Raw genomic sequence first — 19,520 nt, forward strand, 5'->3', positions numbered from 1 at the left:
GTGTCATCATACATCTGAATTCTGACTTCTCCAATACCAACTATATTGCAACATCTATCATCACCCAAATAGACTGAGCCAGAATTAGTTGACCTGTATGAAGTAAACCACTCTCTGTTAGGTGTTATGTGATAAGAGCACCCTGAATCAAGAATCCATGCATCCGTGAACTGAGAGCATATCGCCATCACTGCAATCTGCATTTTCATTCTGCACCACATTTACAGACTTCGATGAAATATCACCTTTCTCCCCAGTCTGCTTCTTCAGCTTTGGACAATCTCGCTTCATATGACCTGGCTCCTTGCACTTGTAGCAATGAATTTCTTTTTTGCCTCTAGACTTGGATCTGGAATTTCGCCTTTCAGAACTCTCCTTCTCTTTCTTCCTTCCACGATCCTGCTTACTCTTCACATATAAATTGTCACCGTGAGAGCTTCTCCCTGTATTCTGCTTCCACTGGTTGTGAGCCAACAACGCTGCAGTAATCTCATCCACTTTGATAGTTTCATTCCCATATGTCAAAGTAGTCACCAGGTGTTCAAAGGAAGAGGGCAATGAACACAACAAAATCATCGCACGATCTTCATCTTCAATACTCACATCAAACCATGACAGGTCTGTGATTATTTGATTGAAGCCATTAACATGTTGCGCCAGATCAGACCCTTCTTGCATCTTCAGCCCATACAGCTTTTGCTTCAGATACAACTTATTCGTCAGAGATTTAGCCATAAACTGAGTTTTCAGTTTATTCTAAACTTCTCCTAGAGATTTCAGATTCATCACGTGATACATAACCTCATCTGCTAGGCATAGTCGTATCGTCGCTCTGGTTTTGTTGCCCGCAGAGCTTTCAAGATTCCCTATTGCGCTAACAGATTTTTTACCCTGGTTTGCCACAATCCGAAGTTACCAGTTCCGTCGAACTTCACCACCTCGAATTTCGCACCAGAAAATGTCATCTGAAAATTATTCTTGCAACAAAACTTTCTCCAAAAAATTCCTCTGCAAAAATCTTTTACCCTGCTCTGATACCACTTGTTGAGAAAATTAGGGCGAAGAAAAACTAGAACGACACAAATCCAGAAGAACACAGAGATTTAACGAGGTTCGGCAAAGATGCCTACGTCCTCGGGAGCAGAGCGGCGAGTTCCTTTCAATAATCAGAAAAGGATTTACAGAATTCAGGGATACCTCCTGGGGTTACTAACAGCCCTATTTATAACCCCAGGAGTAAACCTAGGCACAACATGTAATTACAACATTACCCCTGTACCATACCGCGGGGTTTTGCCCCCGCACCCCAACCCACGTAACTTCCCAATTTGGACAGTCTTCCGCTCCGCTCCGCTCCGCTTCGATCCAGCGTCTGTCCCGATATGGTATATGAGTCATACCATATCACCTTCAAATTCAGAAGTCATTATAAACCTTTGTTTTGTCAATAATGTGACGATCATTAATTCAAATCGCATGCATTGATTCTATTTGGGTGCGGTTGTCATGACGGTTCCAACCTCCCTTAATTGTAATAATTGGAAACCTTTAAATAAGCAGACCCAAGAGAAATAAAGACAAGCACTTGCTCCTCTCTTTATGAAAATTTTTATGCGTTCTTACTCTCTCTATCTCTCACGCCTCTTTCAATTCCGACTCTCGAGGCGTGCTCACAAAATGACAAGTTAGGATCCAATATTCGGAAAGGTGGTGCAGTAAGCGTGGAGCATGTCGCCGATGAGAAGCGGAAAGGACTACGAATGGGACACTTTCCCAAGAGAAATAGTACGCATTGAGCCAAATAGAGATGTTACGCAATCGAACGTCCACGCACAAGTCCAGAGCCTACAAACCCAAATGACCCTCACGATGGAGCAATTTGAGGTACTCTTGGCAGCAATCACCTAGAAGAATGATCGGGCGACTAGACTGGAAGAGGAGCCTCATGAGGTTCATCCCCAAAGGGCCACAACAAAAATCCCGTCAGGTCCAGACAACCAGATCAGCAACCAGCGGGCAGAGGGACAACGCAAGTCCCAGCACACTCACACAACCACGTCCACACAGGAAAACAGGCAATGGGAAGAGCCTGTGAAGGCTCGCAGGAGAGGCTTTTACTCGTCGAATCAAAGAGGCGGTACTCCCACCAAAACTAAGGATCCATCGTCTGGATTCTTACAAAGTACTGACCCGATCGACCACATAGCATCGTTTGACTCATCGCTCGGCCTGCACCAGATCGACGACCCCATAATGTGTCAACTTTTCCTAACCACTCTGAAGGATTCGACCCTTCGATGGTTCAACGGTCTGCAGACCGAAACCATCCCAAGTTACTACAAATTTAAAAGGCTCCTCAACCCGCACTTCTGGAAAGTACATAAACCAAGGAAGGACTCGACACACTGCTAGACCTCGGGCAAGGAGAAAATGAGAGTTTATGGCCTACATCACCCGTTTCCAGTACGAGATGTTGGAAGTTATAGACCTGAAGCCTGATATAGCAGGAACATCTTTGAAATGAGGAGTCCAAAGAAAATGATTCAAGTATGAACTAAACCTATTTAAACCCACCACTTTCGTAGAGGTGCTAGAGATGGCGAACGAGCACATACTTGCCGAAGAAGACCTTCAGGGCCTCCTGAAGTGTAAGCTAAGTCGCCCTACCATCCCTCAAAGTGGCGGAAAGAACAGAGCAAATCGTGGAAAGCGAAGGACAATCAGTCCTCCACCGTTCACCATGACAACAATAACTCTCAGTCTCAAGATCAGTGGGGAAATGTCGAGAGCCTCATGACCAAAACCGGCGCTCTGACCAACGATCGGTCCAATATTACGAGTGATCATTTGTTTACCGGGAAATGCAAGGTTTGACACCCCTCAACGTGTCAAAGGTCGAAATAATCCAAGTCATCCAAAACAATGACTACTTTGAACCAGTCCCACCACTAAAGGAGGCTGCTACCTAATGAGATCCAAAGAGATACTGTCAGTAGCACCGTGACATGGTAATGACACAGAGGAATTTCGTCACCTTCGAAATCTTATACAGGAACTCACCCACGTTAGAAAGCTCAAAGAGTTTGTCGTTGTTGGTGCGCACACGCAGCGGCAGGGTAAAGCTCCAGTAGGAAAACTCGCAAACGGGCATGTCCGGGCAAATGAGGTCCATGTAGCAGGGATTAGGGTTGTAAACGAGCCGAGCTTGGGCGAGCTCAGGCTTGACTCGTGTTCGGCTCGTTCGAAATAACTCGTGTTCAAAAAAATTAGCTCGTGAACAGTGTGTTCGTGAACAGTGTGTTCGTGTTCGGCTCGATTTAAATATTCGTGTTCATATTCGGCTCGTGTTCGGCTCGAAACTGGCTTGTTAAACTAAAATTGAGAAAAATATATGCAAAGTGTGGGATTCGAACCTGGATCAAATCTATAAAACTTAGACATAAATATATATAATATATTATTATATAAATAATATATGTAATATATTGTTATATAAAAAGTTCTATAATTTTTTTTCGAGCCATTTCGAGCCGAACACCAGCGAACAAACTGTTGTTCGTGTTCGGCTCCTTTACCTTTCGCGCTTAAAATTCGTGTTCGGCTCGGTAGGCTAAACAAACGAGCCGAACAAGAGCTGCTTAACGAGCCGAACACGAGTTGTTCACGAACAACGAGCCAAATTGACAACCCTAGCAGGGATAATCCCGAACTTTAAAATATACTAAAAAATCTCTATGAAAGGAGAGGTTATTGAAAAAAGGGAATACTTCACTAAAGGATGAATGTTTACGCACTTAATTATATGAGAACCTTGAGTTGGTTCAAATGAGAGGGAGGGACCTCTATAGATAATCCTCCCTCAAATCCTAGAGAACGTTCAAGATTACATTAGAATAAATTATCTTCTAGATAGTTCTACATTATTTTTTATATATACATGTTTCTAGAACTTTTCAAAATAACTTAGAGTTCTAGTGAAGCTTGTCTCTTTTAGTATTTTTTTAGAATGTGGCGGAGCCTTCTAGAATTTTTTAGATTATTATGTTTTCTGGTCTTCTTTAGAATCTTCTTTCAAATGGTTAAAAGGATGTGACTAACCCTTTCTTGAAATAGTGATGTGTGACACTATTATGAAACCCCTTAAGCAGAATGATCTGAGCTTTCAAACACTAAGGCGACTTTTGGTGTAACTGTGGAGTTTTGATAGAAGATTTAGAGCTAGGCATGCTCGTCCCGAAGTACTCTTGGGATGAGTGACCTCCTGAAAAGTTATACCGACAAGGCAAAATCGTGAGCCCACTAGGTAAAAGTGGATAATAACTTGATGGGTTAGAGTTCAGGTGGTCACAGTTGGCATCCAAGCCAATGCTAAAGGCATGGAAAACAGTGTCAAAGAGCACGTCAAGGAGTTTGAGGCCACAAATCATCTCAACAAAGATGACATTGTGAGGAACAACAAGATCATGTTGCATCTAAACTACATGGAAAGTCCAAGGAGTTTATATATGGCTTTGATTATCGCCTTGCTTGGGTGAAGGAGGCTGGCATAGAGACCCAAATAAGATAAAGGATCTAGGCCAAAAGGTAGATGGCCTTAAAGAAGAGAACATCAACGTCCATTCCACAATCAGAAGTGTGATGCTCCAACTAGAAAAATCCTAAATAGACCAAATGGACAATATGTGAGAGGATCTAATGGGGGAGCTCCATGGTGCACAACGATCTCATGAAGAAGAGATGACCAGCCTACATGCTAACCTAGAAGAGATTTGTGGAGAACTATCGCAATGCAAACAAGCAATAGTGACAACAACCAACCACCATACATTTGAAGCCAAGTGCATCAAATGTCAAAGCATAAGAGTTTTAGAGGAGTTCGCAACGTCAAAGAAGTTGACAACTATTTATAGAGACTTGAACAATACTGTGGAGTCATGGGCATTACTGATAAAGATGCAAAGATCCAATTTACAACTATTTATCTCTCTGACACCGCTATGATATGACGGAGAAGAAGGCGATGAGACATAGAGATGGGTATGTAAACAATATCTACCTTTACTGACTTCAAAAAAGAGCTCAAAATGTAATTTTATTCGAAGAACACGGAGGATGAGGCTAGAGCCTGATTGTGGAGGCTTAAACAAACAGAATTGATTTGATAGTATGTTAGTGACTTCACTAGTTTGGTCATTGAAATCTCTAACATATTAGGCAATGATGCTCTCTTCAACTTCATTGATGAGCTCCAATCATGAGCAAAGACACAGTTTAGAAGGTGCGGAGTGCAAGATCTCGCTACTGTTATTGTCTTCGCGGAGAACTTGATCGACTTCGAAAAGGAGACTGCAAGGTCAAGAAATTGGAATAGGGCCTACGTCAAAGGCGAGGGAGATAAGAATTAACACAAAGAAATGACTCGTTACAAATCATCCTCATCCAAAGGCAGCGACAAGGGGAAGCAAAAGGATGAAGCTACATAACAATTGTTTCCTTCGTGATGAGTCTCAATGGGCAAGAGATTATCCTCAAAAGAAAGTCTGGAACCCTCTTCTTACAAGCCAACGTGAAGAAGAGGAAATAAGAGGAAGTGATAGGGATAGCACAGGTAGAATCTATACAACAACTCAATGTGATGCAATCTTCCCAAAAAACTTAAGCAAAAGGGTTACACTTTATGAAAATGGTGATAGATGGAAAGACTACTAAAATAAAATGATAGACATAAGTGTTTCTCACAACTTCATCTCAATTGAAGAAGTACAAAGGATATGACTACAAGCAATTGGAAGAGGAGGCTCCATCAAAGTTGTCAATTCAGCAGCAAGGTTAATTCATGGAATAGCCAGAGAAATAAAAAAGCAATGTTGAACTTTGGTCAGGTACATTGCATTTCTTTGTCAATGCAATGAAGAATTTTAAAGCTTTTCTTGGGCTAGACTTCTTAGATCAAATAAAAGCATTTCCAATAATCATCGCTAATAGCATGTACATTATGGAAGGCAATCAAGCTTATCTAGTACCAATAATAAAGACTAGCAAGCAAGAAGTGGGTTTGAGCTTCCCAAGTTTGAGAGCAAACAAAAGAAGATGGTCTGAGCGTCACTGATTAAGACTACAAGACAAAGAAGTGGGTGACCAAGAAAATGAGACGTGTGGAGTGTAAAAAATATCCATCAAGAGAAATCCCTAAGCAAACACCAACAACAATAATCACTTCTTTTGATAAGAAAGTGGATGAAATACTTGTTGATCATCAGTAGTCGAGGAGGGATTCCAAATTATAAGAAGTAAATCGTCAAGTTGAAAGGACATATAGACACGTATCGGCAAAAAACGCTCAATGAGGGCATTTTAAGTTTAGTTGGGGGAGAATTTCACACACCGTTGTCTCGAAAAGGGGTCAATCATATCCCTTCAACCATGGGAAAGAAGATTCTAGAGAAGACTGGAAATAAGGAAAATAATCTAAGAGATTCTAGAAGGTTCCACTGCATTTTAGAAAATGTTGAAAGAGAAAAGCTTCGAGAGAACTTTATGATAGTAAGGAAAAGCTCTTGAGTTATGTATATGTAAAGAATAATATAGAATTATCTAGAAATAAATTATTCTAATATAATCTAGAAGGTTCTCTAGGATTTCAGTGTGAACAATAAATAGAGAACCCTCACCCCTCCGGGAAAAAACTCGAGATTTTCATATAATCAAACATTCATCCCTTAGTGAAGTGTTCTATTCTTCCAATAAACACTCCTCATGTCTTTCCAAGTGAATTTTTGTATTCCCAAATCAAAGCATTGCAAGGGTTAGGCTGCCTTTGTGTATAAGTAGAGCGTTAAGATTGGACGGGTGACTTGAGACAAATTTGTCGGTGAAATGCCGCTCCTTATCACTGCAGTCGTCTCGATGAGGTATTCCTAAGAAGACGCTAAGCACTAAGTTAAACCCAGCTAATGCTAGGCTTTCCTAAATCCGGGATTGAATGCAAACAAAAGAATATTTGGATTTACTAAATCTGGGATATAAAGTTGTCATTTTAGTCATTTGGCAGGATTTAAGGTAAGTTTTGCTTAAATACTGACTTTCGGCCATTACCAAAGAGCCCCTAATGCACTTCACATGAATAACAGTCAGCAACAATGAGCTTCCTTCTTTTCAACTACTTGATTTTGACAGCAATCGATTATGAGATGCAATAAAATTACAAAAAGGATCGGCAAATGCTAATGATAATCACTGGTAAGAGAATACAGACACTCTTCACTAAATCAAAATTAAATTTGAAGTAAGATAACTCCTCTTGAAGCAGAAGCAATCCTCAAATACTTCAAATTCATTTACTGGTCTAAAAAAGCAAACTAGGACAATAAAAAACTATATAAAAAAAAAACATGATAGAGACAACAAACACAAACACATTAAACGACAAGAAAAGAAAGCTCGCCAACCTCGCAGGTCGATCAAATTAGCACCATCTCAACCTCTGCAGAATCTCATTGGAAAGCTTCCGCTTCAGAGACGACGATAACTCCAACACACGCCGTTCAACATCCGTATCTGCCCTCAATTTATCGACCTTATTCCCATCGGATAAAAACCCCCAAACAATCAATAATCCTGTTAAAAAAATAAGCATAATGAGTCGAGGCATTGTCTTTTACCAATCCAAAAAACTCCACAGGCCGTAATGCTCTCCGGACGACAGCAGACTCTTCAACCCTCTTGGCTTGATCTATCGCGTGCCAAACATCTGAAGCAGGGAAACAGTGAAGCCAATAAAAAATTTCACATTCATTAGGTTTCCGTAAAACACGAATCATCAAAGTTGAAACCTATGCCTCGACCTACAAGTCAAAAAAGGAAAGTGTTTTCTTCGGGTAACAGGAAAGAGGATCCTGACCGCTGGGATACGAAGAGAAGACGTGGAGCGAATGAAGAACATAGATAGCAAACAAGAGATTGAATAAGCAAATCGAGATGGTCGCGCTTTAAAATAGCAAACTGTTCCTGCTCTCGCCCCATCGAAGAAGCTCTTTGCCATTCTCCACATCGCCGCCATTCTCCACATTTAAATACATTTCACATAATTCTTATATATTTACATACTATGCCTTGATTTTTATATTTATATATACCTTTTAAATCTTTGACATCACATAAGAAAATATCATCACTAGCTTTTTTATAATTGAGATACAATTTTCATGAATAAATTTTTAATATAAAATTGTTATAAATGCAAATATGATTTTTTTAAGTGTTTGTATGTAAAAACAAAAGAATATTGAGGTATTTATGTAAATTATCCATTAAATTTTAAGTGGCTATATGATCTAGGGATATTTTATTACTAGAAATTGACTTTTTAATGCTCATAATCAACAAGTAGAGATTAGAACTTATCTCATTGCATAGCTTCTTGAGCATCTCTTTGTATGCTACAATTTAAGAGATGAAAATAAGGTTGTTTTTTAATAACTTGGGAGGAATCATTTGAATCAAATTTTACTAAAGTTAATGCTATTCAAGATAATCTTATTTTTGCTTCATCTATGGTATATGATTGGGCTCGATATAATGCTAGAGTTGCATGGCAAAAAAAATTGGATAAGATGACTTCAAAATTTTATATAAAATTATAAAAATTTTGAATCAGAGATGGTCATGTGAATCACACCAAAAGAATAGAGCGTAAAGCAATAGAGAGAGAGAAAGGTGTTCCGCTAAACAGTAAAGTGAGAGGAGTGCTCATGAAATGTTTCCAATTAATAGGCAAAGGAGGTACAACAATTGAAGTTACATTTGTGCCTCTATTAAAGTGGGGTTTGTATAAGTTATTTTGAGGATTATACCCCGTGGCCTAGGACACTGCTACTCTTCGACTCGATCTATGAGGTCGATGAGGTGAAGCAGTATGTTGCTGGCCGACAAGATGGATATGGATAATCTACCGTTTGATCTCTCGTTGAGGACGATCGGCAAATTTTTGAGATGGTCAATCGAATTGATCCAGTTAGTTGACATTAGCTGATCCGACGTGTTGATCTGGTCTTCAAGCATTAATTCCAGCTAGTAGATTCATGTCGGTCGACTAAAATTAGGTCATCAACAGACAAAACAACACAATGATATAATGACTGATCGATGTTGGATCATAATTCTTTCTTTGTGAACCACACTATGAGAGTTAGAGCCGAGTGAATGAGAGAATGAAGAAAGAGTACAATGAGTCTGAAATTTTTGCATGAAAAATTGAGGGAGATGTCTCTTTATTTGTATTTTTGTTGTATACATATAGAGACGTGTTTTGTACAATTACAAAAATGAAAGAACGGTTATGAGAATCATTCGTAACTTCATTAAGTCTCTAATTGATTGTATAAATTTTATGTTAGAATTGCATTTCAATTTAAATTTCAACATTGGCAGTAATTGGCTGCTCGGCTGGCTTCAAGTCAACCGACTAAGGCGATTGACCGAGGGTCATATGTGCTCTCTAAAGGACGTGTTGGTCAGTCGAGGTGTTCAGCCACATGGCGATCTTGGTCAGGATCTTTTGGAACGGTCAACCAGAGCAGTCAGTTACGAGGTGCTCGTTTGGTCCGGAAATAGGGTTGGTCGGTTGAACATGATCGATCGTCCTTTTTCAGTAAGTGAACCATGAGTCATTTTCAGTTCGACTCTTACATGGCTCATAACTTGCTTGCTTGGTTGGTTCGCCGCCACAGTGAGATCTTTTAATCTTGCACGTATTTGTCGGGATGTTTTACACCTCACATTAGACGGGTATTGACGCTACGAAGCAGGGAACTATCTCATATCCCGAGTTTGAGATGCAGCTTGAAGCTCAGTCTTGAATCATCAGTTGATTGGTTACCTCGAAAGAAGACTGTTTCATCTTGGTCGTCCGTTCTCTTTGAGATTCATGCTGGTATTTTTGGTGTATTCATAGTTCTCTAATTTTTTATGCTTCTTAATAGTGACAACTATAATAAGAATAGAGAAATTACTAAATAATTGTTAGCATTAAAATTTTGAATTAATTGAACACATGACATCCTTTAGGATTATATGCCCCATGGGCTTTATAAGTAGACTTGAACTAAGTCTTGTGTTATCTGTAGTATCTTTCTCTTTTTACAACTGAGGTGTGTTATAACTGACAAATTCAGATTGTTGTAGATGAAGAGAGGCTTGTGTGGGCGGGGTTTCAGATTCCTTCTTCTGTAAAGAAGAAGAAAGTGGTGATGAAGGAAAAACGGGCGAGGCCCGAATCTAACCTAGTCGATGTAATCGACTCATTTGTCTATGCAGAAGGTCAGTTGTTGAAGTGGCCTCACCGAGAGGCCTTGGAGTCTGGTTCCGGCATGCGTTTTGAGGGCCAGCAAGTCCTTTCAACCAAGGTGAGTGGTAAGGAGCTGGGGGAGCGGTTGTCACGATCCACCCGCAATCATTGCCAGAGGAAAGTGGGGGTGTCTCGACATCAGAGGGGGAGTAGGCCTTTAACATTTTCTGCTCCATGGGAAGATTTATGAATGAATTGGTCAGGTCAAAGCAGCGCCAGGATGATGGGTTGTCAAAGAATGCTGCAGAGTTTGCCCCTATCGCAGTGGGCGTTATGCATGTTGAAGATGTGAGGCTCCCACCGCTATCGACCCTGGTAATTCATCAGTTGCCCAACCCATCGTCTGTGATAGATCTCCAACTAGGGGACTGTCGGAGCGATTACAATTCGCCAAGATCATAGAGCTACCGGCAAGTGAGACCAGACCGTTAGCGGGGTCGGTCGTCTCTATCGAGGGACTCGCCGGGGGTTTGGCTATGGATCCTGTGCAGGAACTGTCTACTTGCCTGGATGTTGAAGTAGTAGTTCTGCGGACGAAAATCGTCGCCCTCCGAGACAGGCCAAACGAGGTGTTGCGTGAGTTGGAGGTACCCCACAAGATGTATGATCTGGTAAAGTTCAATCAGGAAGCTGATCATGTGGAGCATATTAGGTTAGGTAGAGAGATGATTCTCCAGAGTTGGAGGTACCCCTTTATAATACACTTCGTTCGAGGCCTGTAATAATGTTATTTGTAATAAAATGATATTTTAATAAATTTTGAAAAAAAAATTAGTATGATACTTATCATTATGTGATGTTTCATTGTCATGCTCGCCTTATAAATAGGAGAAGGGGTCGCTTCTTTTCACTTTACGTGTTTTTTTCTTTTTTCTTTGGTTTTCTCTCATCTCGTCCTTCGACTGGTTCTGTACTTTTTCTCTCGGTATGGACCCCAAACACTTGCTTGCTTGTTCGGATATTCATTCATGAGTTTCCTCGGCGCATATTTTAGTTATCATCAAATAAAGAAGCATCTGACCGACGTAGAAAAAAATGTTTTCATCACGGTGCAAGACATATTTTGTTTTAATGTAATACTCTTTGGGCTTAAGAACGTCTCATGTATGTATTTTTTCATATTCACAAAGGAAAAAACATTGAAGTGTATGCCGATGATATTCTAGTTAAATGTAAATCACCCTAACAACATATCAAAGAGCTGAAAGAGACATTCGAAACACTCAAAAAAATTAACATGAGACTAAATCCCTCCAAGTGTGCCTTTAGAGCGTCGACCAGAAAGTTCCTGGACTTCTTACCGACCGCCAAAGGATTGAATGCCAACCCAGAGAAAGTACAGGCGATCTTAGACATTCCACCTCCATGAAATACCAAGGAAATGCAGAGGCTAACTGGTTCAATTGCCGAGTTTAGTCATTTCATCTCGAAATCAGTCGACATGTGTGTGCTGTTCTTCAAAGCGCTGAGGAAGAATAAGCATTTTGAATGGACGAACAGATGCAATGAGGCGTTCAAAACCTTAAAAGGTTCCTTGATTTCACCACCACTGGTCCTGAGTCTGAAACCAGCTAAAGAACTGTGGCTATATCTTGGAGTCAGACGAGAGGTCATCAACTCAGTTTTGGTCTAAGAGAAGGCAGAAAATCAGGACCTTAGTTTATTAAACTAGCCGAGTGCTTCATGGCGCTAAAATCGGGTATCTAATTATGAAAAAACTAATAATTGTCTTGATTGTTTCCGTTTGCAGACTTCGACCATACTTCCCGATGCATCTGATCCGGGTCCTCACGGACCATTCGTTGAAATTTGTAATCAGTCAGTCGAGCACTCCGACTAACTGCTAAATGGTCAGTGGAGTTCGGTGAATTCAACACCACCTATATCCCTCAGACGACAATTAAGGCCCAAGTGATTACAGACTTCCTGACTATGGCTGTAAACGAGCTGAGCTTGAGCGCTCAAGCTCGTGTTCGGCTCGTTTGAAATAGCTCATGTTCGAAATCGGCTCGTGTTAGAAATTGGCTCGTGAACAGTGTGTTCGTGTTCGGCTCGATTTAAACATTCGTGTTCGTGTTCGGCTCGAAATTGGCTCATTAAAATTAAATTGAAAAAAATAGATGTAAAGTGTGGGATTCGAACCTGGATCAAATATATACAAAATAAGGGATTAACCACATTATCACATGAGATGTTATGATTTAAACTTAGATATAAATATATATAATATATTATTATATAACTAATACATGTAAAATATTATTATATAAATAATTATATAATTTTTTTTTTATTTCGAGCTAAAAAGAGCCGAACACGAGCGAACAAAGAACTGTTCGTGTTCGGCTCGTTTATTAAGAACGAGCCGAACACGAGCTACTTAATGAGTCGAACACGAGCTGTTCGTGAACAACGAGCTTTTTTTGACAGCCCTTTTTCCTGACTGACTTCTCCGTAACAGAGGAGCATAACAAAGGAGTAGTCTCTGACGACAGGACATGGACCCTTTACGTCGACGGGGCCTTTAAGCAAGCAATAACTGGGCTAGGTCTGGTTCTGTGCAACCCGATCGAAGAGCATCTTAATAGAAAACAAAGTCTTTTCCCAGAAGATCCGTTGGTCGTGCCGATTTGGGCAACTTCCGAAAACCTGTGCTCTCGTCAAGAACATACCTTCACTGTAGCTCTCTCACTTCATTCTCCGTTAAAAGTTTCTTTGAAATCCATGCTAATATTTTTGGTTTATACAATAATTATTTTCTTAAAAGTAAAAAATAAAATTGATCACAACTCCACAAAATCCACTGTAGTCTCTAACTCAAATCAAGTCACCGGAACCCTAACTCCAAACTGCCACCAGCAACCTCTCCCAACTTCTCACCGCCGATGTTCGCCCCAATTACAAAATGGTATCAAGATGGAAGGCCCCAGAAACCCTGAAACCATACTTCTTCGAGTCTCTCCTCAGCTCCCTCTCCACGTCGCCGTCAAAGTCCGCCACCGCCGCCGCCCACATCCACTCGCAGCTTCTCACCAACGGCCTCCTTCCCCCATCCTCTCCTTCCGGTTACCTCAACACCAAACTCCTCCAACTCTACGCCGACGGCGGCGATCTCCATTCCGCCCTCCACCTGTTCGACAGTTTGCCTCACCCAAACATTTTCGCTTGGACCCCCATCATTGCCTTCCTATCCCGCATTGGCGATCACCGCCGATCTCTATCCACTTACTCCCGCATGCGCGCCGCCGGTATTCCCCCCGACGGCTACGTCCTTCCCGTCGCTCTCCGAGCCGCCACCTTCTCCCACTTCGCCGCCGCCGCCCTCCACTCAAACGCCGTCAAGTTCGCCGCAACCGCCAATCTCCACGTCAGCAACGCCTTAATCAAAGCCTACGCCTACTCCGGCGACCTCACCTCCGCCGATCGCGTCTTCGCCTCCATGGACCGCCGCGATCTCCTCTCCTGGAATTCCATGATCTCCGTCTTCGTTTCAGCCGGGTCCACCGATCCCGCGCTAGAGCTTTTCCGGTCAATGGCATCCGACGGCTATGAACCGGACATCGTAACGTGGAACACGATATTGGACGGCTACTGCCGTGCCGGACGCTGCGCGGAGGCCGTCGAGATTTTTAACCGGGTAAAGGACCCCAACGTGGTGTCCTACACAACCATCATCCTCGGCCATGCTCGGAGCGGGAATCACGACGCAGCCATAGGAATATTCCGGCGAATGGTGAGCGGCGGCGCTGTTTCACCTGATCAGGATATGTTATCGTGCGTCGTGGCTTGCTGCCGCCATTTGGGGGCCCTCCGGGCCGGCGGCGAGGTCCACGCTTTTGGGCTGAAGACATTGAATCCGGTCGCGTTCTACTGTTCCGCAGGAGCGGCTTTAGTCGCTCTATACTCGGGAAACAAGTTAATCACATACTCCCGACGAGTATTCGACTCGATGGATCCTACGGACCTGATGAAACGGAATGCATTGATCGCTGGGCTCACGCACGCTGGGATGGTTAGTGAAGCGCTGGATCAATTTAAGGAAACACAGTTGTGGGACGTCGGAACGGACCCTACTACTCTAGCGAGCGTCCTCCCGGCTTGCTCGATGATTCAAGGGAAACAAATACATGCCCACGCTATAAGGAATTATTACGATTTTGCCACCGAGGTGTACAACGCACTTATCAGCGTTTACGCTAGTGGTGGCTGCATCACTGCCGCATGGTCGGTGTTCTTGGCCGCTTGTATGGCACGGGATGTGGTGACCTGGAATGCGATGATTGCGGCGTATGGGTCGCATGGGCTTGGTGGGCCGGCTATTGAGTTGATAAGAGAGATGATGCGGGCTGGGCTTCGGCCGAATTTGATCACGTTCACGAGTGTTTTGTCGGCCTGCAATCATGCCGGGCTGGTGGACGTAGGATTGGAGTGGTTTGACCGGTTTAGGAATGATGTGGGCTTAGTTCCGGAAATGGTGCATTATGCCTGCGTGGTGGACATGTTGGGACGGGCGGGGAGGCTTGAGGAAGCTGTGGGATTTATAAGGAGGATGCCTGAGAGGGCGGGAGCAAGTGTGTGGGGAGCATTAATGGCGGCAAGCAGAGCTCACCAGAATGTGGAGTATGGAAAACTGGCATTCGAAGAGCTGCTGAAGGTTGAGCCGGAGAATGCTGGGAACTATGTGGCAATGGCGGGGATGTATGGGAGAGTGGGAAGGTGGGAGGAGGCGAAGATGGTGAGGAGGATGATGGAGAGGAGATGTGTGGTCAAGCCTTATGGATACAGTCGGATTCAGATGGAGTAGTGGCTTTCGTCTGGTAAGATTTTGTTTGTTTATTTTTTTTTAAAAAGAGGAAATTTGGAAAATATTTGTACATTTTATGAAGAGAATTTTATTTTTATTATATGATTTATAGATCTTGTGTGATAAAGAAAAAAGATTGCAACTCGTTTTGATACTATATTTTCTGGAGGGAGATAGTAATGTTAGTTGAGATGATATATTTCTTAATATGGTGAAACAAATGTTAGTAAACTTTATTTACACTAATTCACAGTCATTTGGTCTTTTAAGATTTTTATACCAAGTCTATGGTATTTGGTCGTGCATATTGTATATTAAAAAATAATCTATATGGATATCAAGGCAATCTGATGGTCTACACAAGAAAATTAGAGTACCCAAAAAATTATGTACTAATATCTCTAAAGCAAGGACAATGTTGTAATTTACTTTTGATTCTCTTATCATATATAAATAGGACCCTTTCATGTAAAGAGGCTTTTGGTTCCCGCTCTATAACCCAACTATTTAAGTGAAATAAAGTGGGTCCAAGAGCTTAGGGGCAAGTCCTCTTCTCCTTCTCTCTCTCTTTTTTTTTCTCCTTCCCTTAATCTCCTTTCCTAGGTCCCAAAGCTTTATCTCTTGGGCACAGTCTACCAGACATATTTTGATTCAACAACTTAAAGGTGCGATAAGTGTGAATCGTGTCATCAACAAGAAGAGAAGCAAAGTCGAGAAAATTTTTTTCAGAGAGGCACTCCTAACAAAGAACATGCAAGGGGAATTCCAGTAAACTCCATCTCTTACCCCATAGATCTATGAGAATTTCTTAACAACTCATCAAATCCCTTGTTGTGAATCCCCACTTTATTCGGTGCTAATCTCTCTCAATCTTGTTCAACCTCTCGTTGCTCCATGTGCAACATTCTTGCCCTTTAGCCTCTCGCAACTTTTCCTGTTCTTTCATTGCTTTACTTCTTCACTTGCACACAACTTATAGCTGTTTGTTCTCTTTCTTCTTCTTTACATCTAAAGATATGTGACCTTATTCTTTAGTATTTTTCATCATATCATATTCATGCATAGAAAGTCCTAGTTAAGTCTCCATAATTTTGAGTTAGATGCTAATTAACTATTGACAGTTTGGTTTCCTATTGATGAGATACAATGAGAAAGTCTTGCATAGAAATTTATAAGTGGTTCATCAGAGAAAACTAAAAGTACTGTAAATTGTAAGGAATTTATAATCAATAAATTTATGCAATATCATTTCAAATTAGCAGTCAATTTCTTACCAAACAACCATGTTTATGCATTCTCTTTCAATTTATCTTACTTGGATGGCATTTACCTAAATACTACACATTTCTTATATATCTATTTACCTAACACCTAAACTTTTATATTTATATTTATAACACTCAAAATTTTAACATAAAAACATCACTCTTGCTAACTTTTTAAAAATTAAATACAAATTTTCATACATAGCTTTATAACACCAAGATTTTATAAATGCAAATATCAAACTTTAGCTATTAAATATGTAAGTACATAAGAACTGTGTGGTATGTATTTAAATTTCTCCTTTTTCTTTATTTATGTAGCTTCTATGTGATCCATTGTTAGCAATGAATTTAATGATGGATATAAATTAGTGTTTATCATAACTTCTAAAATTTAGTGAATATTTGACAGAAACTAATAACTAAATTATGAAGAAATATGATAGTCAGAAGCAAAATAATGCTAGTCTTGAACATGACATACTCAAATTTTTGTGATAAAAGCAAAAATTTAATTAATTTGTCCATATGATTAAAAGTTCATGGCTTTGAATTACATTACCATGTATGTTGAATACCGCTTTCAGACTACAAGCTTACGCAAGTAATGTTGTGGTGATGGAAATGATTAAACAATCTAATGAAAGATAATAGTTATAATATAAGATTGTATGTGTTCGCAAAGCGTAGATGTTAAGAATAATAGTCACATGTGCAAGTATTATCATTCAAGTTTTGATAGTATTAATACTGACAATTTAGAATATGAAGTTTGCAATGATTGATTTTTATCTAGCCAAAGTGGATATTATAAAGGTTTATTTGTTTGAGCATGTTTACATGATCCTATGAGTTTCAAGCTACTTCTCCGATGCATAGCCATTATATAACTAATTTCGGAATTAAGATTGGAGCTTGTAATAAAATCTGAGTTATAGCTACATGCTCTTACTAAGAATGTTCATGGAGAATATAACCATTGCTATATATGGAGATGGTTGAAGTTTTGAAGTGATAAAGTTACATGAAACACATTTATGCATAAGTGTCAATAGAGTTGGAAGCAAAAAATGCCACATCTACTTGGGTAAAAAGAAGAATTGAAATTTCCCTTCCGACCATATTAATAATGATTTTGAGATTATTCATGGATTATCAATTCTCTATTTGAAGTTATGGCATTTAGGAGCATGACCTTGGGATATTATATTTGGATCAATAGATAATAATTACAAGCGGATACCCATATTGAGATCTAAACTTATTAATAGAAATTTAGGATTTTATATTTCATTCACATATGATAAGATGATAATTTCTTCTAGAGTATTTACATGGTCTTCAAGTTTTTAATCAACGATTTTCTTGCTAATTACAGACATTTAATAGCACTTGATGCTTGTCATTTAAATTCACAAGATCTGTGGTCTTGTTATCACTATATTATCATGATAGCAATAATATTCTTTTTACTTTAGCTTTGTAGTTGTAGAAACTAATTTAAAAAGACATATAGTGATTTTAGAAAGTTTGACTAAGACAATTGAATATGAGTTAGCTTTTATATCAGATCTAGAGAAAGTTTTGGGCTGTGCAACCGAAAACATATTTTGCTTTCGATTGTCTATGATATTTATGAAAGAACTTCAAGAAATACTTTTATTGACATGACAATCACTAGAAGCCATGGAGCTTAGTGTGATCATGAAGAGGATTGCAGTAGTTGTGCTAAACCATTTTGTAAAAGAATCAGCAGAACTGAATGATGCATATTTTGATGCATGGCTTCCTCATAAGCTTGAGTATGGGCCTTCTTGTACACTCATTCTTGTTGACATTATGGTTCAAAATATCTCTAAAGTTTGGCCACAAATCTGTACAGCCATTGTTGTCTTTCCATTTCGTATAAGAAAGCACTAAGATTGATTTTTTTTTTTTTTTTTGTATTTTGCCAATCCAAAGCCTTCCCGCAGCCACCTCTCGCCCATGGGCTGACTTCTCCGCCGCCACCCACTACTGAATGCCAGTCGCCCGCAGGCTGCCGACCTCCCGCCACCTGCTGTGTCCCGCCGTTGCCACCAACCTCCTGCTGTCGTAATGATTTATATTGAATTCGTTTTTTCATCAAATCAACCAAGAATATGCAAAACCATGCATATATTTTTCTATTGAACCAAACAATTTTAAAATATTTCAAATACAATACATTACTTTAACAATTCATTTCTTTTACATGATATTTCTTTTTCAATAAACCAGTTAGCCCTTGAATGTTTCATAGTGATATAAACCAAAATTTTGAATCTTGATAAATTGAGAATGCTGATAACTTCACAAGCTGGGTGGGGGTAGATAGGAGAAGACAAATACAAGTAAAAGAACGATAAATGGCAAATTGATGATTCCAGCAACTCAAGAAAAAAGGAGAGAAAGGGAGAGAAGGAAACATAATTGGAAAAGAATTTACCACAATTTTTTCCTTTTTTCTTCAAGAAATTTTAAGTTGCAATATCATAAGAAAGTTACCAATACTCATCTCAATCAAAGAATCACTTTTCTTGATTTGGAAACTTAAATGCGCGGGGAGATGGTTAGCATAGTGAGGTTTGTGTGTGACAAAGAGAGAAGCGGCCAGATGGTGACGACCGAAGAAACGAGGCGGTGAGCCGATGATGCAGTCGGCCGGTGCGGGAGGCCTTTGGCTTCATTAGATCCTACGCGACAGAGAGAGGACAAGTCTGATGGTTTGTAAACCAAAGCGGTGAAGCCGTCAGCCAGGGCATCGGTAGGGCAATGAGGCGATCAGTGCGGGAGGCCTTCCGCTCAGGTAGATCCCACATGGTAGAGAGAGATGACCGGTAGGTGAGGCGGTCATTGCGGTTCTTCCCACGATAGGGAGGGTTCGCTTATATGTAAGTTGGCTAGCACAGTGAGTGTTCCTTGCGATAGAGAGGGCCGATTGACAAGTGACAAGGCTAGTACAGTTCTTTGCGTGACAGCGAGGAGGGAGAAGCGTAGGAGGTCTCTATATCTGGAAGCAGGGAAAAAGCACTGATTATGGGGAAAGATGGAATTTCTTGGAGATCACTGATAACGTGGAATAAAT

General features: G+C 40.4%; 2 protein-coding genes across 3 annotated transcripts in view; one reads left to right on the top strand and one right to left on the bottom strand.

Annotated features, from left to right (window-relative positions):
* The window catches only part of LOC110028985, a 12,261-nt gene extending 4,184 nt beyond the window's left edge, over window positions 1–8,077 (bottom strand). Inside the window, exons 1-3 of one of the 2 annotated variants that reach the window (XM_020731080.1) lie at window positions 7,849–8,077; window positions 7,662–7,750; window positions 7,449–7,576 (exon numbers count right to left, since the gene is read on the bottom strand). In XM_020731080.1, the coding sequence (XP_020586739.1) occupies window positions 7,466–7,576; window positions 7,662–7,750; window positions 7,849–8,068 (420 nt within the window). In that variant the 5' untranslated portion in view covers window positions 8,069–8,077 and the 3' untranslated portion in view covers window positions 7,449–7,465. The remainder of the gene's footprint in view (window positions 1–7,448; window positions 7,577–7,661; window positions 7,751–7,848) is intronic. The other variant, XM_020731082.1, reaches the window with a different exon arrangement.
* Window positions 8,078–12,973: 4,896 nt separating this feature from the next.
* LOC110028905 (putative pentatricopeptide repeat-containing protein At1g03510) lies at window positions 12,974–18,665 on the top strand. Its single transcript, XM_020730952.1, has 2 exons — window positions 12,974–15,162; window positions 18,377–18,665. The coding sequence occupies exon 1, from the start codon at window positions 13,251–13,253 to the stop codon at window positions 15,147–15,149; it is 1,899 nt and encodes a 632-aa protein (XP_020586611.1). The 5' UTR covers window positions 12,974–13,250; the 3' UTR covers window positions 15,150–15,162; window positions 18,377–18,665.
* The last annotated feature ends 855 nt before the right edge of the window (window positions 18,666–19,520 follow it).

This window comes from Phalaenopsis equestris, unplaced genomic scaffold (genome assembly GCF_001263595.1).
Source record: "Phalaenopsis equestris unplaced genomic scaffold, ASM126359v1 Scaffold000540, whole genome shotgun sequence".
NCBI lineage: Eukaryota > Viridiplantae > Streptophyta > Magnoliopsida > Asparagales > Orchidaceae > Phalaenopsis > Phalaenopsis equestris.